At 35.7% G+C, this 26,475-nt stretch overlaps 1 protein-coding gene and 1 long non-coding RNA gene across 10 annotated transcripts in view; one reads left to right on the top strand and one right to left on the bottom strand.

Moving 5' to 3' along the window:
• Positions 1-26,475, top strand: part of LOC136043712 (circadian locomoter output cycles protein kaput-like) — a 311,923-nt gene that overhangs the window by 95,115 nt on the left and 190,333 nt on the right. For 6 of the 7 annotated variants that reach the window (XM_065728606.1, XM_065728604.1, XM_065728609.1 and 3 more), the window contains exons 3-4: positions 591-670; positions 15,598-15,690. In XM_065728606.1, the coding sequence (XP_065584678.1) occupies positions 591-670; positions 15,598-15,690 (173 nt within the window). The remainder of the gene's footprint in view (positions 1-590; positions 671-15,597; positions 15,691-26,475) is intronic. The other variant, XM_065728607.1, reaches the window with a different exon arrangement.
• LOC136043714 (uncharacterized) overlaps positions 1-26,475 on the bottom strand; it is a 91,490-nt gene that overhangs the window by 56,067 nt on the left and 8,948 nt on the right. For 2 of the 3 annotated variants that reach the window (XR_010621694.1, XR_010621692.1), the window contains one exon: positions 18,172-18,294. This is a non-coding gene — a long non-coding RNA (uncharacterized LOC136043714). Of the gene's footprint in view, positions 1-18,171; positions 18,295-19,834; positions 19,883-26,475 lie in introns of all 3 variants that reach the window. The other variant, XR_010621693.1, reaches the window with a different exon arrangement.

The following is a 26,475-nucleotide window of genomic DNA, read 5'->3' on the forward strand; positions in this document are numbered from 1 at the left end:
TAACAGAATTTGAAACCTTTTGTAACTAATTTATAGAATAACTTTCTTTTCAATAATTTTTCTCTTTATGATACCATTCTTTAAAATATTTTTTTAAATTTCGTAAAAATACTTTCGTAAAAATTTCGTAAAAAAACGAAGGGATCGAAATAGTAAATTAGTGGACGGGTTTATCCTCATCGGGTATATCACTCCTGAAATAATTAGTCTTAAGGAGCTCGAAGTATGGGAACTACTAATGTATTTCTGAGTATGATCCTATTTTGTGTTTTTTTCCTTCCTAAAGTTGGTTATCTTTTTATAAGATTTGCATTCTTTTAAAAATTATTAGGAGTTATTAGCAATTATTAGGCAAATATTAGGAATTATCAAAAATATTGCTACATTTCTATTAATTATTGGAATTATTATAAATATTTTATTGTAGAATTCGAGACCTTTTATAGGTAATTTATTGGTTAATTTTCTTTAAATAAATTTTTTCTTTGTACTCTTCTTTAATATATTATTTTGTCATCCATTTATTCATGAATTATCGCTTATTTTTCGCTTTTTCATGATAGAATAACATATTGTTACACCCATTCTAGATGTGGATTCATCTTTTTCAACCAAAGATTTCGACTCGAACTTGTCGACTGAAATGCTTAAAGTGGAAGAAATGTTGTCGGTAAGTTAAATTGATTTATCAGTTCAGTAATTGGAATTTGAAATTGAATTCAATCGAAAAGTGGAATTTGCGTTTTAAAGAGATGGGCAAATTTTTAAAGAGTTGCGATTAAATTTAATTAAACCAAATTAAAACTAATTTGTTTGAATTTTTGCTAAAGAATAAGCGCAGCTATCTACAACACAAATACTCTGACAATGGTTTTACTCCCACATAATAACCATCTTTATACTTTTTCTTCTCCTGTACCAGTTTTTTACAGGGGTTGATTATCTCAGCCTCAGACTGGCCATAAAGAAAGACTGTTAAATACAAAAATAATATATATTTTATTACAAAAAGGAACATAGGATTAGGGTTACTTCCCTGATTGTAGACAGCTCCTAATCTCATATCAAATTGTAAAAAACAAGTTTTTTCAAGCAAAAGTAAGGAGCAACTTTAAAACTTAAAACGAACGGAAATTATTACGTATATAAGGGGGGTTGTCCGTTTCTCAACGTCTTGCTCTTCACGCTAATATATTTTTAGCACTTCTAAAAAAAGCTTTTTATGGTTCTAATTAATTGTATTTCAAGAGTAGCCTTTTAAAGAATTGGGACAAATCTCAAACTGTACCATAAAGATTGAGAAATTGAGGAGGGGGCAGCCCCTCCACATTCCTAGTAATTTTAGTTTGTTTTAAGCTTTAATGTTACTGCTCTCTATCAGGTGAAACAAATGTTATTTTTTGTTTAATACTTAAAAAAATACATTAAAAGATGTGTGAACAAAAAGAAAACCGAAAAAGACACTGACAAAAATCCTGACAGCTTCTAAGCGCTTAAAAACATTTATAAACTTTTAAAACACTCAATCAACAAGGGTCAGATATAAAATTTGAAAAAAAAAAACCGGACCGAAGTACCGTTGGGCAATGTAACTATTATCAGTCCAAATAAGAATACTCAGTTGAAGTTAGAGCTATGTCAATTTAAAACGGTGGTTTATCAGCTGTTGGTGGCAGTATCATCGACGTTTATACATTACTTTTGACAATAAAATCTTTTTTATTTACCTATATTTCCTTTATAGCCAATTGGAGGTTTAAAAGAAAACAATTATGGCTTTTTAATATGATTTAGACCTAAAGAACAACCATTCTTTTATAGAAGAAAACAACCATGGATTACAAATAGAAACCAAAAGAACAACCGTTCTTTTATAGAACCTAAAGAAAAATTGTAGGATTTGCTTTTTATCAAAGACAGAGAAAGAGTTTTAAGAGGATGGCAAAAAGAGCAACGCATATGGTATAAATATAAGTTATATGAGTGGAAGAACTAGCCAATTTTGATTGTAAAATCTTTTTATTTACCCGAGTTTCTCTTATACCCAATCGCAGGTTTAGAAGAGAACAACCATTGATTTTATATATGATTTACATTACTGCTTATACATTCTTTTATTAGCTTGATTCATAGTGCTAGCAATACTTATGATAAAACAGTGACTTCAGCGACTGTTCATGGCAGTCAAACTTTTTTGTTGTAAAAAGCACATGTTAAAGATCTGCTTATTCCCTCTCCTTTTGAAGTGAATTCCTGCTTACTATCAATTATGTCGCATTTTACAAGCAATTTCACTGCGTTGGGGGTCAATAACCCGTGGTATAGAATTTACCCGAGGTAAACTCAACGAAATTTTGATTAAATATAGCTTTCCAATATGAAAGTAAGCCGTCGGTACGCAGCTGTAATACTTGAAAGGCAAACTTGGAGTGAATTTTTTTTTTGTAGTTAATCACAGGCTGTGAACTTGTAAAGTATGTTTGTATCAATCTATTTGTGGGGGGAGGATAGCAAAACAAGTTTAATTAGAAAACTTCAATGAGAGGTTCCTAAAAATTAGTAGAAATTTAAATTCTTGGAGGATATGAATTATCATGAAAGCTACGATGGTATTTCGGTCCAACCAATAGAACCGATGATAAACAGTAAGAAGTGATTTGTTCATATTTTAACTCCACTAGAAAGTATCTGTGCAACTTCACAGCCCAAACTACTGAATACTAGAGAAAAAAATAGTTTTTTTTTTAGCTGGAGGAAGTAATCTGGACCTTTACTTTGAATTAGTCACACTTTGTCAATAGTTTAACAAAAATTACAAGTTTGCAGTCTTTCAGGTATTGACTCACTTACCCGAGTTAGGCATACCATCATATACAAGAGAAAATTTCTCACATATGAAAAGCCTTCCATCTTCTCTTTTCTATCCCCTTGAGCTGTTTGCTTGGGCAGTTGTAACAATCGACAGTAACATTTCCTACCTAATTGTTCTTAATTTAAAAAAAAACTTTCCATCAAGAAGAGTTGGCAAATCGAAAGTTTGCGTTTTCTTTGAACTTGAAGGTTCTGAAATTCGTCCGGTTTTGAAATCCTTTTGATCAAATCCCGTAATCTAGCTAATTAGTGACATCTGTGAGAGACAACAAAGATTTCAAACATTGTATTTATTAAAAATGTTCGGCTTTTTTAAGTATTTTGTATTTCGAAGACTTAAAAAAAAGAATTTAAATTTGTGTTCTATCCCCCTTTATATGGATCATTTTAATGGACTTTGTCTTAAAGAGTAGAGAAAAGGCAATGGGTGACAACAGAATCAAATGAGGATGAAAAACTCTCCTGGACTTAGATTATGCTGATGATTTAGGCATCCTAGATGAACCTGTGTGCAAAATTAATGAACTTTTAGAGGTTTCGCGAGTTCACGGCGCTATAATAGGTTTGAAAATTAACCTTAAGAAGACTAAGTCACTGAGGCTAGGGATAAGTGAAGATGAAAAGATGATCTCTGGTAATGAAAAGATTGATCAGGTGGGTAGTTTCACTTACCTTGGTAATATTATTAGCAAAGACGGTTGGAGCAGTGAAGATGTCAAAAGTATGATAGTTCGTAGTGTTTTTTCACAGTTAAAAAAGTTCGGAAGAATAGACAGACAAGTCGGCAAATCAAGATTAGACTATTGGAAGGTACAGCGATGGCATCGATCAAATATGGCTCTGAAGCATGGGCGCTCCGAAAAGCGGATGAAGATTTACTCAATGTCACCCTGAGAAATTGCCTACAGATTGTTCTGGGTACCCGGCTGACTTACCGTATTTCATGCAATAGGCTGTAAACTCCACCTATTGTCTGATTACTTCGTCAGTGCCACTCGCAATCCTGGGTAAAAGAGGAGGGTTGGTCTGGGGGCTTACAAAACCCATCTGAGACTCTGCAGCACGAACGTGCAGTGGAGAAAAACCAAATTGCAAACGAAATATCAACGAATAGCCTCTCTGATCAATCCTTTTAGCAATGACGACTAATGCATGTCCCCGGAAAAGATTTTCAATTGCTAAGAAAAAGCTAAAAACTCGGCTTCTGGATCGTGAGAACCATATCTACACTCTCAAAGACGGAACAAGTCATAAAGCAGATGATTCAATATAAAATTGATTTCCTATCTGTTTCTGAAGAACGATGGATGCGTGTGAGCCAAAACGAATAGACAAAGATCATACGATCATATACAGTGGCAACGATGCGACAAGACATCAAGGAGTCACCCTTCAACTAACAAGTGTTTCTGCCAAAACTATGATAAGTTGGACTCCAACGTCATCATGAAAAATAATGACTATATTTCTCGGTTCCCATGCGAAATTGTCCCTAGTAGCATGTTATGACACCACGGATAAAGAATCCATAGAGGATAAGTAGATCTTCTCCAATGAATTAGTAGGTATTTTTAAAGACATACCAAGACAGGATATGCTACGCCTCTTGGGAGATCTTAACACTAAAATTGGAAATAACTATACTTTCTGTCCAGAGGTCCTCGGAAAGAATGGTATTCGAGAGCGAAATGACATTGGGGAATTACTGATTTAATTTGCCCTTTTACATGATCCGGTGATGAGGAATGTCTTTTTCCTCATACAGACATAAATAGATACTCCTGGACTTCACCTGATGGTTAAATATGAAAATAAATCAATCATTGTCTCATTAATAGGAAATAGTGCTCAAGTCTGCTGGATGTCCAAGCTTATAGAGAAGCTGATGTAGGATCTGATCAAAATTTAATAATAGCCACCATTCTCTTGGAAATTAAGAAGTATACAGGAAGATGCCGACTACCTGCAAAACGACTTTTCGCATCAGCAAAGCTAAAAGACAAAGAAATAAATATGTTGTTCAGTATCAAATTATCCAATAATCTTGAAACACTTGTTTTGCCCGAAGATGCAGATTGTCAAAAGATATGTGAGAATATAAAGTCTTGCTATCAAGAAGTGGTGGAATCAACAATTGGCTACCTTCCAAAACTGAATGGCTCTCTCAAAAGACGTGGGACCTGATCGCTGAAAGGAAACAGATGAAACGCCAACTCCGGAATGCCCATGTACCAAATGTACAAATAAACAAGCAAAGCGATTATAGGAAGATCGAAATCAAGAAAATTAAACGGGCGGATAAGAAAAATTACAGTGAGCAAAAAGTAATGCAAGCTGAAGCTGTAGCAAAGAAATGAGTTTCTATGAACCTTTATAAACTAACGAATGAAATAATAGGCAAGAAACCGATTCAAGATGGATCTGTAAGAAATTCTGATGGTTTTCTCATCGCCGAGCGATCGGCTATTGATTGAACATAGGCCAACTGTTTTGAAAAAATTTTGAATAGACTAAAGCCTGATGATCTTTTAGACGTACCCTCTATAGTTTTCCTTCAAGCTTGACACAAATACAGAGCCCCTGACTCTTGGCGAATTGCTGACAGCCGCAAAGAAATTAAAAAACGGCAAGGCGCCAGGCGAAGACCGTATCACGGTGGAGTTGATAAAGCCATCAATCAGTTCTCGCATATGTAAATGGCTGTCCTTGTTCCAAAAAATTTTGATGACAAAAAAAAGCACCAGCACATTGGAAGCGCAGCACACTCATAAAACTCCTCAGAAAAGGTGATAAGAAACTACCTGGAAATTGGAGAGGTATTTGTCTCTCATCCGCACTTGGTAAACTTTTTGCACTAATAAAGGACAAAATACTTTCGTGTCCTTTTTGGTGTTAAACAAGGTTGTGTCTTGTCACCTTCTCTGTTTGTCCTAGCCATTGACCATCTACTTCGTTCGTATCACAAGCAACAGAACCATATAATTAAACGTAGAACACCCAAGTTAATGATTTAGACTTTGCCGACGATATCAAGCTCATTGAATCCTGTAAACAAAGACTCAAAGAAATTACTAAAAGCCGTACGTGGCAGAGGCTGACCTATGGAACTAAGAATCAACACTGATAAAACAAAAACTAAAGCATTAATGGATTCACCTTTACACCTGATATGCGATAGCCAGGACACTGAGCAAGCTCTAGAATTGAAATACCTTGGGAATGCGGGATCAACTGAAAAAGATATATCATGCTGTATCGGGCAGGCCTCCTGTACTGTCAATAGACTGAAAACGGGATGGAGGTCACAGAATTTTTCCTTCCGACTCAAACTTCGCCTATTCAATAGCAACGTCAACCCCGTCCTGTTATATGCTTCTGAAACCTGGCGTCTGAATAACACACAACAAAGACGAGTTCTAGCTTTCGAGAATACATGTCTCCAGAGAATACTAAACATCCATTAGTCACAAGAAATCTCTAATGAGAGGTTGAGACGGATGACCGGACAACCAATAGGGATAGATGTCATTAGGACACGTCGGTGGAAATACCTGGGACATGCACTTTGTATGGATAAATCCTGACTCCCAAAAGTGACGTTCCAGAGGCAGCAAGAATAAAGAAGAGGCAGAGGCCTGCCACGCAATACGCTCAGGGGCACCTATCAATCGACTTGTGAAACATAAATGCTTCCCTTCAACCGAAGTGGGAAGATGTTCTTGCTGCGGTGCACATGAGGGACGATTGGCGGCTTCTTGTGGATGTCCTGGGTGCATCTGGAGGCACAGGAGAATCTAAGGTCTAAGGTAAGGCTGTACAAAACATTTGGTTCAATCCTGCTTTCTAGGGCTATAATGATAGAAAGGCTGAGATGGCTAAGGCACGTTCTGCGGATGAAGGATGACAGATTGCCGAAGATTATCCTTTTTGCCCAACCGTCTAGGGCTAAACGGAAAGCAGGTCGTCCTCGTGGGACGACCCACGACCTCCCATGGGGTGGGAGGATGTCATAAAGAAACATTTAAAGGCAATGGGAACTTCCTGGGAGGGTGTAAAGAGGGAGGTATTGAATAGATTGGGATGGAGGAGGAGCGTGCGTAACTGTGTTGGCCTTAGGCAGATTTGTGCTGCGGTGAGTTGTTAGTAGTAGCAGTAGTAGTAGTATTTAAATACGTATATAAAGTACACAGAAAAAATTTTTATTAAACACGCGTTTTTGAATAAATGAGGGCAGTGAAATACTTATTTAAAATAAATGTATTTAAATACTTGAACATCACTGTAGATACCTGTTTGACGAAAATGTCAAGTAAAAAAATTAGCCATGCGGGAAGCGTACTTTGATCCCGCTTTCTAGGTATATAATGGAAGAAATGTTAAGATGGCTAGGCCACGTACTACGGACGAAAGATGACAGATTACCAAAGATTGCTTGGTTTGGCCATTCATATGAGTTCACACGAAAAACAGTTTGTACTAAGCAAGATTCCACAGTAAACGATTTAAAAAAAACTGAAACCTCATGAAAGAGTATAGAGTGAAGCTCTGAATACACTGGAATGGAAGAGGAGTTTTTGCAGCCGAGCCAGTCTAAGCCATATCGGTGATGCGGCAAATTCAAATAGTTTTAGCAGTGTTACGTTCATCTTAAATTGGCAAACTACAAATTAAGAACAGAGGAAGATTTGCTAGATGATTTCTAGAGAAATTGCCTACGGATCGTTTTTGGTACCCGACTGACTGACCATTTTTCAAATAGTTGGCTGTACGAAGGGTGTGGTCAGCATTGCCACACGGTGAAAAAATCACTAGGTTCTTGAAAAAAAAAACACTAAAATTGCAAATAAATCATTAGATTATTGACTATAAATCCCTAGAAATGGCTAGAATTATAATACAGTTTATCATTGTAATTGATAATTGTTTTGTTTCTTTACCATGTTTTATGCAGGCGTACCTACAGGAAGGGGGTAAAGTTACCTACCTATATGTGGAAAAATACCTTTAGATTAGTGTTTTGTTTTTCTCAAGCAAAAATTGCCCTTGAACTTTTGACAAATGCCTTTTTGCATCTTTATGCAGAGAATAGAAGATCCTTGCTTCCTCCCTGTACTCTCCCGAATTGGTACTCTTGGCATATACCCCGATCAATAAAGATTGGTTATCGGTGATATAATCGAAATATTTGCTGATCCTTTTTTATTTTTCCTTATCGATCCAAAACTCCAGTTTTTTCCCCCCACAAAAAACAGAAACTATTTTCTTTTTACTCTAGTTGAGCTAGTATAAGTACTGGGACACCAGCGACAATTTTGAAAATGGCCTTTTTATATTTTCATGGAAAAAATGTGTCCCAACCTTCACAAATTTCTATAAGTATCGGTCTTATTCCTTCTTTAATAAAAAAGAGGTTCTTGTTAATTATGCTGAGTACACCCAAGAAGTAAAGTTAGTTGAGTCATAATGATATATATGCCAAAAATATGATGCAAATATAACACTTTAGTTTTGTGTAATAACATAATTTGGGCTATATATTTGCACATTGGTGGATGGTGGGGGTAAAGTAACCTAGCCTATCATTACCCCAGCCTCCTAATGTGCAAATATACATCCCAAGTTATACAAGTCCAGTGCATTCTGTCACCCATTATTTGTCTTTGTGGCTGTGGAAAGGGTTTTCATAGATCTGACATTATCCTTATTATCCGTAGCAAGTGATCCTTAGTATAATTTCATCCCCTGGCCTATCATCAGGTTAGGTCAGGTTAGGTTATGCTAGTCCTAATGATATACCTTGAAACCTCTACGTTAGAATTCTCTGATACGCCGAATCTAATGGTTTGATATTAATTAAAATTATTTGACTTTAGTGGTTGTGTCCTTACTCTTTCAAACATCAGGCAAATTTTTCACAGTTTCTTTGTCTTTTATTGGTAAAACAGGTCTATACTTAGACCTGATTATTGGCCATCCCTGAATAATTCAAATAGCCATTAATTAAATGGACATACATATTATACTGAATCACAAGCAAATTATGTATTCGGTAATTCCCTTTCTGACTCTAATTCTATAAATAAAATTCGGAAAACTTTACGCATAAACCTATATATGAAATGATATAAAATATTCTGCCAAGCTGTTAAGCCCTGGACCCTCCAGTTTTTTACTGATCATAATGACCGTCTTCAAGTTGAAAAAAGTTTCTCCTAATTATAAACTGGCGCAAATTGTTGCTGGTCACTGTTAGTAAATTCATTTTTATGTAGAATTAATAAAAGTAATTGTTCCACTTGTGATTGTGGTGACGAAGAGACTTTATTTCATTATCTTTTTAGTGTAAACTTTTTAAAAATGAAAGAGCCGAAATGTAAATTAAATTACAAGAGGTGTCTCACTCAGATATTTGTAATATTAATGTTATTTGGTTTATTAAAGCGGCTAAATACGCGCTTCTAGAATACTTAAATCAAACGAAGAGACTGGATATTTTGCATTTTTCCCCTTTGTGCTATTTAGTAGATTGTATTTTGTAGCTGTATGTGTAATATAATCTATGTGTTGTATTTGTAGATTAGATAATGAAATACTCTGTACGGGTTTGGTCAATAAATAAAAACATTCATTCATTCTCACAGAACTTGGAATGGTTAATTTGAAATTTAATAAGCTGTTTCTAACTTTCTTAGGATTTGTGGAATCATTTCTTTATTTCAAATTTAATGTGTGAATCATCAGACATAATAAGAACAACGTCAAAATTAGAACGTAAAATAGTGGGTGCTTGTCGAGATCGTATCCAGGGGAGCTAAGGGGATTGAACCCTCCCCCCTGAAACTTTTGTCCAAATCATGCCTGGATACGGCCCTGGTGCTAGTGTAATGGGAGGGATATACCCAGAATTTTGGATATGAAATAGCTTTTGGATATAAAATTGCCAATATATAAATTTGGATATAAGAAAGCATATAAAACTGCTTTTATACCCTTTCCTAAAGAACTGAAAGTTTTTACCAAACACAAAGTGACCAAATTTTTTGAAGAAGAGCAAATTAAAATGTTTACACAAAGACTGTAGTCCAAGAGAAATTCTAACCTCATATTTGAATTCATCCTCAAAAGCTGCGTTACTATCGAAGAAACCGTTCTTCCATAACAACGAGTGTCCCAATGTAACGGATCTTACATAAAAAGCCAAAATTAAAGCCAATTTTTTCCGTTTTTGGATTTCGATTGGTTTTATTTGGGCATCATATGGGTTTCTGAAGGCTAATTATTGACAAGGAGATTTTACTAATGTCAAATAATACCGTAATATTGTAAGCATTACATAACGTCTTGTTAATATTTCTGATTTCTGTCCAGTTCAGATAGCTCCTCCTGATGCTCTACTCCCTTTCTTTCTACTTTCCGGTTTTTATTAATTTTTATTCACAGTTTTTCCTCTATCTGGATAATATTTGGGTATTAATCAATGAAACAATTATGTCAAAGATCCAAATTGGCTTGGCCTTAACTAAGTTCGTATCGATTTGCCCAATCCAGTTCTGGATGCCAGATCTCTATTGTGAACGGGTTTGGTTTCAACTTCTTCCTAAAATTAGCGCTAGCTAAATCTACGAGTTAAAAGAGTCTAACACCGAATCATTTGGTAGCCAAAAATTTGTAAAAAAAAATTAAATTAATTAAAAAATAATAAACTTCGGCACTTGATAATTCAACGAAACACGCCCAAGTTTTACGCTTAAGTTAGATCTCAGAAAACCAGTTTCCTAGCCATAAAGACAAATGAAGGGTGACAGAATACGTTGACTTGTATATTTCGGGCTACATATTTTTACATTAGGGTGGGGGTAAGGTTAGGTTAGGAGCTCTGTCAAAATACTTTACCCCTTTAATGGGCAAATATATAGCCCAAATTATATTATTATGTTAACCAAAGTTTATATAAGGGTTATATTTCATTGCTATATGTGGTTATATATATGGTTATATAAGGGCTATATTTCATTTGCTTAGGCACATGTGCCTAAGCTTCTATAAATCAAAAGATCCCTTAGAATCCCTAAAAATATCTTTGGATCGAAAGATCCAAAAGACCATTGTAACCTATGTCTTTACCTTATCTTCATTCTCACAAACTGAGGCAGCGTCTTCAATAAAACTTTTTTATCAAGATATTTTTTTTTCGAAATACATGTATATGCTCTTTAAATCTAAAATTTCGGTTTATCTTCTTTTACTCATGGCCGTTGATTTTCCTTCTTCAATGCATTGTTGTCTTTTGCAATATCTTGGACTATGTATTCTTTTCGGTGTTTGGAGCGGCAGTTTTATAAATAAGAAGATCCCCTAGCCTTGACCATTGTAGCATTTACCTTTAGCCTTTACCTTATGTCTATACCTTAACTTCATCCTCACAAACTGAGGCAGCAATTGTATCATAACCCTTTGTTCCTTTTTAGGATACCTTCAAACATGCCTTTAAAGTTTACACTAAACACACTTAGCCTCCCATAGATATTGCTTTTGTGTCCTTTTGAAGACCCTCCTGCATATGATATGCTTTGATGTTGTTTGACATCCCCCTCAACATTTTCTAAAAGCTTTTCCTTAATATTCTTAGCTTAGAAGGCTCTGGATCAAACATGCCATCTTTCCCCAATAGCCAATTTTTTTTATATAAACAATGGGCAACTTATATCTTACAACACTTTCCCCAGGGACTGTGGGGGTGAAGTCATCCCAGAATGCTTGGTTATTTTACTTTTTCGACGAATTTTAAACAAGATGGTTATTCCAGAATTTTTATTTGATATCTTTGGAGGGAGGGAAGCTACAAACGGAATGGGAAGGGGACCGTTTGCCCTCCGATGACTTTTTAACATCTCCTTGAATATGCTCTGAAAGGTTAAACATATTGCCCTTAGCTGCTCGGGTGATACACCTTAACTACCACAAATACATCTTTTCAGATAAACAAGATGTCCATAGTATCTTTAGATTTAGTTTAATGTGCCCCTTAGAATTTACTGAGGTTTCACTTGAGTACCCTTAGCCTTTTCGAACACAGAATGAAAATTCCTCCTTTTTCGTAATGATAAATCCTGCATGTAAAAAAAAAAAAAACAAAAAAAAAAACAATTTTCATAATTTAAAATCCTTACCCTAGGGCTTGTGGGGGCATTTCATCCGTGAACGCATAGCTACTAGACCTTTTGACTGCTTTAATAAAATCGCTTTTTCATCAGTGATGAGAGGAGGGAGCGTCTAAAAAGAGCAAGGGGCCTGGTTACCCTCCGATAGCTTATAAATACCCTGAAATTTTCAACTTAATACCCTCAGTCGTTCCTTAGATATTGGTGAAACATCCTTCTGATAATCAGCACGCATAGAGTGTGTTGTATTGTGTTTAACATCCCTCTCCAAAGCTGTGGGTGCTTCTGCCATCTACACAGACATAGTTATCTGAGCTTTTGACTACTTAGAAAAAGGTGTCTTTTTTTAATTTTTTATCAAATAATTTAGGAAGGATTACAGTTAAAAATCACTTTTCAATCACTTTTCAATATTCCTCTCCCAACATCTCCTGAAAGTTTCAACTCAATACCCTCAGTCGCACGTAAAATATTACAGATCCTCCTTTTTGATAAACTGGATGTACATAGTGGGTCTTTATTTAGTATAACACACCCCTCAACATTCCCCATAGTTCCATCTCAATGCCCTTAGCCTTGTCAGACACACAGAATCTAATATTCCCCCTTTTCATAATGAAAAATCCAGGATGTCAACTTTGGGCAAAGGAATAATTTATAATGCTTGCCCCGGGGCTCTGGTGATATGGCAGTCCTGGAGCTATATGTATTAGACTTTTTGACTAATTTGAACACAGTTGCAATTTCAAAATATGGTTTGTGTATAACAGAAAGGACGCTTGAAAAGAGTAAGAAGGAGGAAACTGATTATCCTAAAACCTTCCTTCAACATTAACTCAACATTCCTTGAAATTTTCAACGTAATACCCCCAGTCATTCTTTAGATTTTGCTTATATTCCCTTTTCACAATAAGGAAGCATTAGAAAGTTTTGATTGTTTTCGGCATCCCTCTCAACATTCCACTTAAGTTATCCTCAACATTTTGTCACCTTAATACCCTAAGCCTTTTAGAGACTCAGGATCAAACATGCCCTTTTTTCCAATAAAAATCCTTTTATACTAACAATAGGCAAGTTGCATAATATCCGGAGGATGGGGGAGGTGAGTCAACCCTGGAGGCATAGCTATTTGACCTTCAAACTATTTTGAATAAAATGGCTATCAATGAATTTCGAAAAGGGCGTTGGGGGGTTGCTCTTTTATCACTTTTGACTCTTAACAAGGGCACTAAAACTCCCGATATCCGATCAATATTTTTACGACCACCCCTTCCATATAAACTTATATGTTAATTATTGGCAACTACAATAACTTATAGGTACTGCCTTGGGGGATGGGGGGTTTAAACCCTAGGGGCATAGTTATTTCGACTTTGGACTGTTTTGAATGAAATGGTCATCTCAAAATTTTGATCGGATCCATTTAGGGAGAAAGGGTGAACTCCTCCAAAGTGGATGCAGAATCAACCTTTAATAAAACCCTTCTATGTTGAACAACTGGCAACTGGCATAAGTTATACCCCTTGCCCCAGAGGTTGGGGGGGCTGTTAACCCGGAGGCATAGCTATTTTGCCTTTGGACTATGTTGAATAAAATGTATATCTCTAAATTTTGATAAGATCCTTTTGGGGGAAAAGGATGTAAGGGGGAGGTCTAGTTACCCTCCGAGTACTTTTGACTCTTAAAAAAGGAACTAGAACTTCCAGTATCCAATCAACTGAGCATTCTTTGAAGTTTATACGACCAGCTTTTCCATAAAAAAATGTATAAGCCCCAGGGCATGACTCAACATCTTTACTCCCAAACATTACGGTTTTTTTCAACCCCTTGTCTTCGCTATATGATTTTTGGACTATTTTGAACAAAATAGTTATCTTGAAATTTTGATCAAACGTACTTCGGGAAAGGTGGACCTGGAGGGGGTAATTGCTCTCTGATCAATTTTGATTCTTAAAAAGGGCACTAGAACTCCTGATGTTCAATCAAATGAGCTCCCTCCAAAGTTCATAAGGTCCCTTCTTCGATATAAAAAGCCTCTCGCAAAAATTAATAAATAATAATAATTAAACATGGAAACTTTGTGGCCTTCCAAACTGTTCGTGGTAAGGAACTGTAAGTAAGGAGCGACTCGACCTAAGAGTAAGCAAAACTCTTAAAAATATGGAATTTTGATTAAAAAAAAATAGATACATCAAAATTATTGCCTTTTTATGCTGATTCGAAATATATAATATCCATTAAGTTTAATTTTGCCAATCAAAAGCGAGAAGCCTGAGAAACACCCTCAAAATTCAAGCGATCTTATTGAAAACCACACCATCAGCTTCAGCCTATCAGAAAAACCCACTGTTGAGGTTTTAGCTTGTATCTAAAAAATGTTGAATATTGTATATTGAATGATTACGAACTTTGTGTTTTTAAAAGAAAAATATTTGCCAAATGAAAGATCGGCGATCCGTATTTATTATTATTTTTTTCCGAGGATGACTGTATCTAACAAACCACCCTAGAAGATCTGAAGAGAGCTCAACCGAACGGAAATCAAAAGTTCTAGTGTCCTTTTAAGTGACCAAAAGGATTGGAGGGCAACTGGCCCCCTCCCATGCCCTTTTCTTACCTAAAGATATTCACTAAAAATTTGTAACATAGACCTCCACAGTCCCTGTAGAAACGGCTGTAAGTTACACAATTTGGTCATATTGTCTACCTACATATACCACTTGTTATTTGGGAATATAGCTTACAGAATTTTTCGGGGTAATTTTCTGGGGGGGATTTTCTATTAGAGGAAAATTTACAGGGAAATTTTTCAGGGGAAATGTTACAGGGGGGGGGGTAATTCGCGGTATAATTTGAAAAACAATCTGAAATTGAGTGGAGCAAAATAAAAAATTAAACCGAACAGAAATTACCCTGTATGCAAGGGGGCTGCCCCCTTTTTAACATTTAATTGTTACGCTAAAGTCTTAAAGTTATTTGCAAATACTTGTCATTCAAATTTAACGTGCCGCGTGTTTGAGAAGTCTTTTTTAAGAACTTGGATAAAAATTTCTAACTTCAGCGAAAAGAGCGAAGGTTAAAGAAGGGATAGCCCCCTTCAGATACGAGACAATTTCTGTTCGTATTCTGTATTAATATTGCACCTTATTTTAAGTTAAAAAACTCTCATTTTATTTAATACTATGGGTGGGCTACGCCTATAGTATTTTAGTACTAAATAGTGTTACCTCTGGTATAAAAGGCATGGCATTTGTAAAATATTGAGTAGTAGGACACTCCAGATTGTGACCCTTTACCTGCAGCTTACTTAAATCTATTGTGTATTTTGACCTTGTGTACAGAAAATACATGCAAGGCTGTTTCCAGAGGGGTTTGTGCAACTGGACCCCCAAAATGTTTGTCCGACTCATAAAACGTAATAAAAACGCAGACGCATTTCTAATTCTTTTTCTTTTTGTACCCCGTCGAAGAAAATACCCCCTCTCAGAAAAATCTCGGATACGGCCCTGAAGACATCTCATACTTTTTAATCAATAAATAGTTTAAGTTGAGCCCTTTTTTCTAGGCTATGAATATGATCCAAGTAGTTTTATCTTCAGGTATTGGCAAAATTTTACATGTATCTGAGAATGTCGACAATATCTTGTCTTATAATCAGGTAGGTTTTTCTTCGATTTCAGAATTATTTCTCGTTTTTCTTGTTTTCAAGTGTATTAACCCAACGATTTCGCAATATACTAGTTTTCCACAACATAAACTGAGACGTCCTTCTGTGGAATTGTTTCGCATGTTTTAATGATTTGATTAGTAGCCATGAAGCTCTTTCGCAGAGAAGGGTCTGTTAAATGATATCCAAGATAACAATACTTGGGCATGACAGGATGAGAAAAAGGTATGCGTAAAGAAGGACAAACGAGGATAATGAAAAAGAAACAGTGCAAATATTTTGGCCAAGTAAAATAAACCCGCGCAGTGAAGAAAAATAAAAACATATCATAAAAATCTATCTCAAAAATGAATAAACAATTTCAGTGGTAATAAATAAGTCTCTTTTATTTAAGTGGTTGCTTTTTACGTTTTTTTTTTATTTTAGTGGTTGTTTTCTTGCAGTTTGTTTTTATATTTCTGCACTAATATCGGCTGAGCGGAGTTCTCTGTTACACTGTTTTTTTTTTTCTTTCCACTGGCTTTACTTTTTTACTCATATTTTATTCTCATCTTTTCAGGGGTCTATAGTGTTATTTAAGCGGATCTTTTTACTTGCTTATAATTTTGCCAAATGGTGTTAATTTCGTCTGCTTGGACTACTTCGGCTTTCAAACTGACCACCATTTTTTTTTTTCAAATATGTAAACTGCATTATTTTGAAAAAAACAAATTGAGCCAAAAAACTACTGAAAAATTCGGCAGCCCAATCTGCATTTTATGTGTTTGAGCACTCGCTTAATATGGTCACAATACTAAGAAACACCTCACTTTTAAGAAAATAAATATTAATAGTCAATACCGTAGCTTTGACGTAATTAAGTTTGAAAAAAAATATAATTTTCTTTGTGATAAAATTAGTTTTTCGGATAAAAGCAAAGAGTAATTTTCGTTCGTTAAAGAAAGAGTTTTTTGACAAAAATAAAGAAATAAAGTTGTTTTGTTTCTGTAAACCAAACAAAATTAGCCTTCTATTTTGCAGTTTTACTAGCATATTTTTTTTAGAACGATCAAATAAACAGGTTTCTGATATTTCCCGATGCTGGTAGAATTCTGAAAAACTAGTACTTTATTGAAAATACGAAAACCAACACAACAAAATAAATTTTGCGACAAATGTGATTCAATTGTGTTCTTTCTATTTTTGTCTGAAGCAATTTTCGACGGGTTTCGTTTGAATGAGGCTCTTTTTTAAAATTCACATAAATTTGTTTTAGAAATAAATTTTTTGTTATTAAAATTAATCCAAATGATAGTTAATGTGTCTGAACCAACCTTAAATGGCAAATTTATTTCACTAGACATATTTTTCAAAACATGCTAGTAGTATTTTGGTTATTATGGACTATAAGGTTGCAGCTATCACTATATATCACTATATATCTATATCTATATCTATATATCTATATATACTATATATATCACTATATATCTCTAAAAGGTTGCAGCTATAACTGTAAATATGATAGATCTGCAAGAAACACTTTGAAATGATTAAGTGGCGTCATTTGGAGGGGAAGTTAGGATACCTGAGCCCCCTAGAATTTTATAAGTAGCTTTATGGTACTTTCATTGACAAAATTGTACATAAATATATTTGCCCTCCCCTTAGACAATAGATAGTACACTTCCACCTCTATATTTTTGTAGATTGATGCCCCTATGAAGGCCTGGAACTAGCCTAGCTACTAGAATAAATCTAGTTCTCTTAGTCAGTAAATGTTCTGCAAAACTTAACAAGAGGGTTGGGAGAGAGTATACAAAATGGTGTACTTGTAAACGTCAGGCTCAAGTTTTTTTTATATGAACAGATCACAATTTATTAATAGAATTGCAAGGCCTGAGCTTAGGGGTACACCATGCCAGGGGGTGCAATAAATAATAACTGAGTAATTTTTTTCTTAGCAAAAACTGGAATGCTGTGATTTATTGTCAAATCACCAGATGCACTTTGCCGCCGCGCTGCCTATTCACAGAAAAGTGATTTTAAAACAATACAGGAGTTCCGTGGCCACTTATAAACTGTTAGATGTCTCTCTTTCATTACTTTTGGCGTATCAGTTGTGTTCTATTAAGTGCTTCCACTAGCCCCAAATTTCCAGGGAATTCCCCAAAATCCCACAAAAACAGAGCGGCAAATCGCTTGGGCCTAGAAGTTTCAAAGCTTTAAATCCGGCCCTGACCATGAATATTATGAAGGTGCCCTTTTTATACTTTCTAGCCTTTCCACTATAGATATGGCACCCCAAGTGCCATATTTGGTATTGTATGACGCTTTATGATTGTGTTATCAAGTCAAGATCATAAAAAGTATGTACATACAAAAATTAAAATTAAAATTATTACTTACCCAGCTGTCTAAGTTATCCCAGTACTCCACTAGCGGAAGAGGAAAAAAAGGAGACAGCGCTTAAAAATGCAAAAACTGATTTACCTTGTTGTTTAAGGTGGAGGTCGGAATCTTCTTGAACAGGGGGCCATGCTGATTTCATTGGTCCGCTATTCATTTAGATCTGACGCCCGTTTTAAGGGATTTCAGGCTCTTTCTTTGATATTCCTGCAAATAAGTTCTGCAATAAAATTTACTATGAAGATTACTGGAAATAATATTTATCATTCTTGAATTACTTTACAAACAATATTCTTTTTTTTTTTTTTTTTACAAGACAGGTTTCGTCAAGACGTGTTTTCAAAATTTTGATAACTATGGGCCTTTCTGTGGAAGGCAAGCATTCATGATCGTGGTTTTCTACTTGGCTTGAAATTTTCAAGGATTAATCCTGGGCACAAGGGAACATCAAATACTTGGAGGAACGGGAAAGGTGTTTTGAGGCACAAAAAATAGCTTGATATCTTTGATTGGCTGAAAACTTACATCAAGTTGGCCTATTTGAGGCAAGGGAACTTTCAGCCGGAGTGAAACTTTCAGGGAGTGCCGAGAGGACCTCAGTGGACAAAGGAATCTGATTCTTGACACTCAGAAATAGATCTTATTTTGTCGACACTTATGCATTATTTGGTACACACTCGAGAAATGAAGTTTGGTTAATCATAATGAAATATACCGAAATATGATGGAAATACAATACTTTGGTAACAAAATTACGAAAGCAACATTAAAGAAATATGGTGGGAGGCCACAAAGAACACCTTATATTAAACACCCAACCTAAACCAACCCAATCCAAATACCATGTTCACATATTAAATATTTAATAGAAATAAACCTACAACGTAGATTTCAACTGGACCTAAGGTAATTTTCTTCGGATACTGACTAGTAAAAACCAGTTAACTGTAGATCCACGTTCTCGAGTATGTACCGAATAATGCACAAGTACCTTTTGTCTTCTCAGGTAGGTAGAAACTTGATGGACATGTATACTGAGCAAAGGTGACTTCACTAAGTCTTCAATTGTCTAAAAAATGTTAACTTCGTTATTTCTGATTCAAGGAAATCTAATTTTTTTTTCTGACCTGTTTGAAGCTTATAAGATTTGTAAAGAGGAACAAGGAAAATTCAACGAAGAAAACATAAATAGAAAATAAAAAAGTTTCTGTCGAATAATGACACGTGAAATGGGTCATTTTTTCAATCAGGTTGATTTTGCAGTTAGATAGACTGGGTAAATGAAGACAATGAAGACCTAATCATTGGAAAAAAGAAGATTCAACTTTATCAATCAATCAATCAATTAATCAATCAATTTATTAATACTAAAGAAAACTATTACAAAAGTAAATCAATTAATAGGCCCAAGAAGCTATGCTTGTAATGGACCACAGAGAACAAAAATAAAACACTTATAAAATATATACAAAAAAAAACAAAAAAAAAAACACTGGAATAAGACAAGATTTTAAAAGAAGAGAAGTGACATACAAATTGGGATAGAATTAAAAGAGAGACAAAAATTATTTAACTGGAAAGACCCGACGAAATAATGCCTTTGCAGAAAGAAAAAGAGGGACATCCTAAGGGATGGAGTTCCATAATAGAATTGACTGATATACAGGAGACCTCTGAGCTGCTGTAGAGGATCGTTTTGGTAAAATAAACCGTCGAGAAGAATTACGCAAAGAAGAAAAGTACCTACCTGAGCCTGTCCTTGAGAAAAACTGCTGCAGGGTCGGTGGAAGAGTACCTAGAAAAGCAGAATGCGCTAAATAAAGAGTATTTTTACCTATAATATGATCCAGCGGAGCTATTCCAGTATCATTTTAAAGATCAGAGGAAGGGTAAAGCCGAGGGAGAAGAAAAGTAGCCTTCACTGCCCTATTTTGGGCTCTTTGAAGTGAGCAGAGAAGAGATTTATTAGTATTGCCCCAGACAGAGCAACAATAAGAAAGGTAAGGATGAATAAAAGCATGATAAAGAGAAATCATAATATCAGGAGGAAGAAATGAATTAATCCGGTGCAACAATGAAGACTGGCGGAGTATTAAGGAACGGGTGTGAGTTATATGCGGTTTAAAAGAAAGAAAACAGTCAAGATACACACCAAGAAATTTCACCATAGTAGCTTGTGGTATAATATCATTCCCAAAAGTCAGGGTGATTGGCTCCCGTATGTCTCTCATGCGGTAAGGGGTCCTAAAGTTGACAGTGGCACTCTTTCGGCTGTTAAGAGCCATACCATTTGACCAGCACCAATCCTTTACTTTATCAAGAAGACCTTGAGCTATAGAAGTGGCAGATGGCAGGTCCACCGCAGCAATGAAAAAAGTACTGTCATCAGCAAAAAGAATAGGGTGAACATGGTGATGAAGACCTTCAACAAGATCATTAATGTAGATTAGAAACAAAAGTGGTCCAAGCACAGAGCCTTGTGGGACACCTTTCAATACAGGCAAAGTAGTGGAAGAAGTACGGTTAACCAAAACATACTGAGATCTATCTGAGAGGTAGGACCTAAACCAATCTAGTGGGACTCCATGCACACCAAATAAGGATAGTTTAGACAGAAGAACATTGTGGTCAACCATATCAAAGGCCTTTGAAAAGTCAAGAAATAGACCCAAAACACACAAGCCCTTGTCCAGATTAACATGCACAAGCTCTGTAGCATCAGTAAGTGCATGTAAGGTAGAGAATGAGGGACGAAAACCATACTGATGGTTAGTGATGAGATAATTTCCATCAGTCGAATTAGTACTAAATACAAATGAAGAGAGTCGACGATACACTACTTTTTCAACAACCTTTGAGATGACGGGAATCTCAATCAATTTGCAGCTAATGTGGTCTCCACATTGGCTGCAATCCTTATCAATCAATTTGCAGCTAATGTGGTCTCCCAGGACAAGAGAGACCTCAATGATAAAAAAAGATTAGAAAACTACTGGTTCTATTGATTTTTGGTGCGAAGATTTCAAATTTGTTTTTCTTAAATCGTCTTCTAACGGCCAGGACATATAGACAGCGCTTGGGAACCGTTCTGTCTGTTGGGAACCACGCTACAGGAAAAGCGATGAAGATGGAAAAAAAACTTGCGCTATGGTTTTTGCAATCTAATAACTTAAAAATATCCAGGAAGCTTAAAGAGCCTGCACCTCGATGTATACAAAAAATAAATGAATAAAAAATGCATTTTATCGATTAACAGCCCCCCCCCGAAAATCACCTTTTGTTCTTTTTTTTTACTGGGGCTTGAAGCCTACTGAGTGAATAAAAAGTGTCAAACGGATCTCTATGAAGACATAATCCAGAAAAAAGTTTGATTTTAACAATTTTTTATTCACGAAAATCTGAAAAAAATTCTTCCAGTTGACTTAAAACTTATTATTCCCACTAGAAACTTTGTTCCTGTGAAAAGTTTGTTAATAAAAAACAAACAGGATTGAAAAGGAATTAAAGGAAACTATTTGGAACAGAAGAAAAGTAAAGAGATTAGATTAAAATAAAAAGTGATGTAAGCGATAAAGTAAAACACTATGTATACAAACCGCCATCAGAAATAAAGCCATATATTAAGTCAAACTTGAAATGAACATACATTTCTATAAAAGAATAAATAATACGTAGCACGAACGATAATAAAATGTATAATCAAGTCGAACTGAAGACAAAAAGTAATTATCATAAGTCATTTTTGGCTACAACCCCACAAAGCCTATAAAGGCTAAAAGGTCATTTGCAATTTGCCGATGAAGATAAATATATGAACAGCATAGGCTATTTTTAATTCTTTATAACCTAAAATAAAAATAGATAAAATATTAAAACATTGACAAAGTTCACAGGAAAGAAAATAAAGATTTTGTAGAAGAAATACAATTGTGGCTTCTAATTTTTTATTTATTTAAAAGCACCCTTTTTTCAAACCCTTCCTTTTTTGTTTTTTTATTTTTCTTTCTTTTCAAAAAATCTACCTTCTTCATATTTTTTCTTTTCATTCAGAAGCATAAAAAATTCTTACGTCAGTAAAACATTTAGAAGAAACGTTAGAATTTTGAAGCATTCTACTTGCTTCAAGCGGTAATTTTATTCGAAATCAATAAACAGCTCCATCTAAATTTTAAATAAATAATTTTAAAATAGAGTACTAAAAAAAATTGACTGCATATCAGGCTAACAAAAACTAGATTGATGGTGTAAAACATATAATGGCCCACATAAAAAGAATTATTCCTGGAATTATGAACATTTTGATTTTCCAATGCTATAATCTATATATATAAAAATAAGTTGTCTGTGTGCTATGTCTATTGAGTCACGTCATGTCATCATGTCGTCATGTCGTCATGAAGTTAGTTGTCGTTATGTTTGTTATGACCATGACGTCATTAAGGTATTTAAGACATTCCTTCACGGAAAAACGTTTAATTGTAAAATGACTGAAGAACCTACAATGGCAACAGCCGAGGAAGCTGCTCAAAGAGTCTATGCCAAAAAACTCGCTGCTGATAGAGAAAGTAAGAAAAGGAAGCGTGCCGAGGAATCACATGAACAGCAAGAAAACAGGCTTGCGGCTGATAGAGAAAGTAAGAACAGAAAGCTTGCCGAGGAATCACAAGAGCAACGTGAAAACAGGCTTGCGGCTTCAAGAGATGATGCCAGATTAGGAATGTGCAATTTCCCTCAACGAAGGCGTGTCGAGGAACTACCAGAGCAATGCGAAACCAGACTTGCTGCTAAAAGAGAAAGTGAAAAATGAAGGCGTGCTGAGGAATCACAAGATCAGCAAGAAAACAGGCTTACGGCTGATAGAGAAAGTAAGAAAAGAAAGCGTGCCGAGGAATCACAAGAGCAACCTGAAAATTATCGCCTGGCATTCAGGTACAGCCCAGTCGATGTGTTCAAATCGGGACTATGTCTAAAATTTGTCCTTATAGCAAGGCCTTGAAATTCAATGGTGAAACAATGGGAATGTGTTGCGCCTCAGGAAAAGTTAAACTTCCTCTATTGGCTGCACCACCAGAGCCATTGAAGACTTTGCTTACTGGAACTACGTCAGAATCTAAGCGTTTTTTTTTATCACAGATCAGAAAATATAACTCATGTTTCCAAATGACGTCGTTTGGTGCCCAAATCGGAAATCCAGATCAATTTATGCCTACTTTCAAAGTAAAAGGGCAAATTTATAATAGAGCAGGGTCCCTTCTACCATTCTCAGGCGAGAATCATAAATTTTTATAATTGTACTTCATCAGTGATAGAAATTCTGAATTGAATGCACGTTGCGAAATTTCTCCCGACGTTGAAAGGACAATCGTTTCCCAATTGCAACATCTTTTCCACGAAAATAATAATTTAGTGCGTCTGTTCAAAACAGCCATCGATTTGATGCCTACTGATACGCATAAAATTGTTATTTCCGCTGACAAAACGCCCCCTGGCCAACATTTGCGTAGATACAATGCTCCAACTATCGACGAAGTGGCAATCGTTATTGTCGGTGATCAGTTTTTACCTCGAGATATTATTCTTCATAAGCGAAACGCCCAGTTGGTAAGAATTGCTGAAACTCATCGATGCTACGATGCCCTACAATATCCTATCATTTTTTGGGATGGAGCCGACGGCTATCACTTTAATATTAAATTGATAAATCCAGCCACTAACAAAGAAATGAATAAGAAATGCAGTGCAATGCATTATTATTCCTATAGACTAATGATTCGGCAGGATGAAGACAATTATATTTTAAAATGCCGTCAATTGTTTCACCAATACGTCGTTGATATGTATGCAAAAATCGAATCAGAACGTTTGTTATTTATCCGTCTGAATCAGACCAAGCTCCGCTCTGAACAATACATTCATTTGCGAGATGCAGTTGTAAATGAAGGTAATACCACAAATGTTGGAAGATTAACGATTTTACCTTCGTCATATGCTGGCAGTCCCCGTCATATGCATGAATATGCTCAAGATGCTATTGCGTATGTTCGTCTCTATGGTCGTCCAGATTTATTTATTACATTTACATGTAATCAATCTTGGGACGAGATACAGCAGCTTTTACTTCAATGACAATCGGCTGTTCATAGACATGACATTACGGCCCGTGCCTTCCGGCAAAAGTTGAAATCACTGATAAACTAAATAGTAAAACTTGAAGTGTTTGGGTCAGTGCGATGCTGGATGTACTCAGTGGAATGGCAAAAACGAGGATTGCCACACGCACATATACTAATCTGGCTACATTATAAAAATACTTCTAACGAAATTGATGAAATTTCCGCTGAAATACCTGATGAAAATGTCGATAAGGGGTTATATGATATTGTTGTAAAAAATATGATACATGGACCTTGCGGTGCACTGAACGAAAATTCACCATGCATGGCCAAAGGAAGGTGCATAAAGCAATATTCTCGACTTTTAGTACCCAACACAATTACTGGCAATGATGGTTACCCACAATATAGAAGAAGATCTACTGAAGATGGCGGTAAAACAGCAATAATAAAGACGCGTAACGGCACCACCATCGAAGTAGATAACCAATGGGTTGTTCCATATTCCCCATTATTATCAAAAACATTTAATGCACACATAAACGTTGAATACTGTAACTCCGTAAAGGCAATCAAATAGATATGTAAATACGTCAACAAAGGCAGTGACATGGCAGTTTTTGGCTTGCAGTCCGAAATCAAAGATATCGACGAAATCGTACAATATCAGGCTGGAAGATACATAAGCAGTAATGAAGCTGTTTTGCGAATTCTTTCATTTCCGATACCTGAACGTAGTCCAGCTGTTCTTCACTTAGCGGCACATTTACAGAATGGTCAACGTGTTTATTTTTCGGAATCCAACGTGCAACAAAGAGCCCTGAATCCACCGGATACAAAATTAACTGTTTTCTTTTCGCTATGCAAAAATGATTCTGAAGTGCCTTCGTATTACACGTGGAATACTAAAATAAAGTATTTGAACGTCGAAAACAGGGTAAGTCAGTCGACGGCCAACCTACCATCTTCAAAGATACCACGATAGGAAGACTCTACACCGTTTACCCCAATCAACATGAATGCTTCTTTCTACGCCTGCTTTTGGCGAATGTACCCGGTCCGACGTTCTTTGAGTATTTGAGAACTGTAAACGGTACTATACATGACACTTACCGTAGTGCATGCCAAGCTCTGAATTTATTGGAGAATGACCAACACTGGGGTAACTGCATCAATGACGCGTGCGAAACGTCAACTCCAGTCAAATTCGTGCATTGTTTGGAATCATACTAACAACTTGCTCTCCTTCAGCTCCTACAGAGTTATGGGAAAAATACAAATCGAAAATGTCCGAAGATATACTCCATCGAAAACGGTTAGAGACGTCAATTGCGTCTTCCGGAATAGCCTCAACGTTGCTTTCTGGTAGAAGAACTGCTCATTCCACTTTTAAATTGCCTCTGAATTTGCATTCTACAGAAACTCCCACGTGCAATATTTCCAAATCATCTGGGATGGGTAAAGTATTGCAGCAATGCAAACTTATTATTTGGGACGAGTGCACAATGGCACACAAAATATCGCTCGAGGCTCTGGATCAATGTTTGAAAGATTTGCGAGGGAATTCGAAACCCTTTGGCAGCACATTAATATTGCTTGTGGTAGATTTCAGGCAAACATTACCTATAATACTAGATCAACCCCTGCAGACGAAATGAATGTTTGCCTGAAAAATTCATGGGCACACGTAAAAACATTAAAATTAACTACAAATATGCGTGTCCGATTGCAAAATGGTGCCTCTGGTAAAACATTTTCAGATCAGTTGCTGGCAATTGGAAACGGAAAGCTCCCAGTAGACTCAATTTCAGGACGTATACAACTACCTGCTGAATTCTGTAATTTAGTGACGTCCAAAAATGAATTGATTGAAAAAGTATTTCCGAATATTCTAAACAATTATAAAAAAAACCATCAACAAAGCTCAAGGTCAATCATTAGAAAAATGTGGTATAGATCTTAATACTGATTGTTTTTCCATGGATAATTGTACGTTGCATGTTCGAGGGTCGGTAAACCTGACAATCTATTTATATGCAGCGACAATTGGACAACGAAGAATGTTGTATATTTGCATGTTTTACGCAGTTAATTTGTATTGTATCTATCTATCTATCTATCTATATAAAAACGAGTTGTGTATATGCATGTTTGTTTGTTTGTAAAAAGAGCGTTTGCATATGACGTTATTATAAGTACATAAAGCTTTGTATATGTACAGAAAATGGGAAAGCCAAGAATGTTGTATATTCGCGAGAATGAGAGAGAAATGAGA

This window comes from Artemia franciscana, unplaced genomic scaffold (genome assembly GCF_032884065.1).
Source record: "Artemia franciscana unplaced genomic scaffold, ASM3288406v1 Scaffold_867, whole genome shotgun sequence".
NCBI classification, from domain to species: Eukaryota; Metazoa; Arthropoda; class Branchiopoda; order Anostraca; family Artemiidae; genus Artemia; species Artemia franciscana.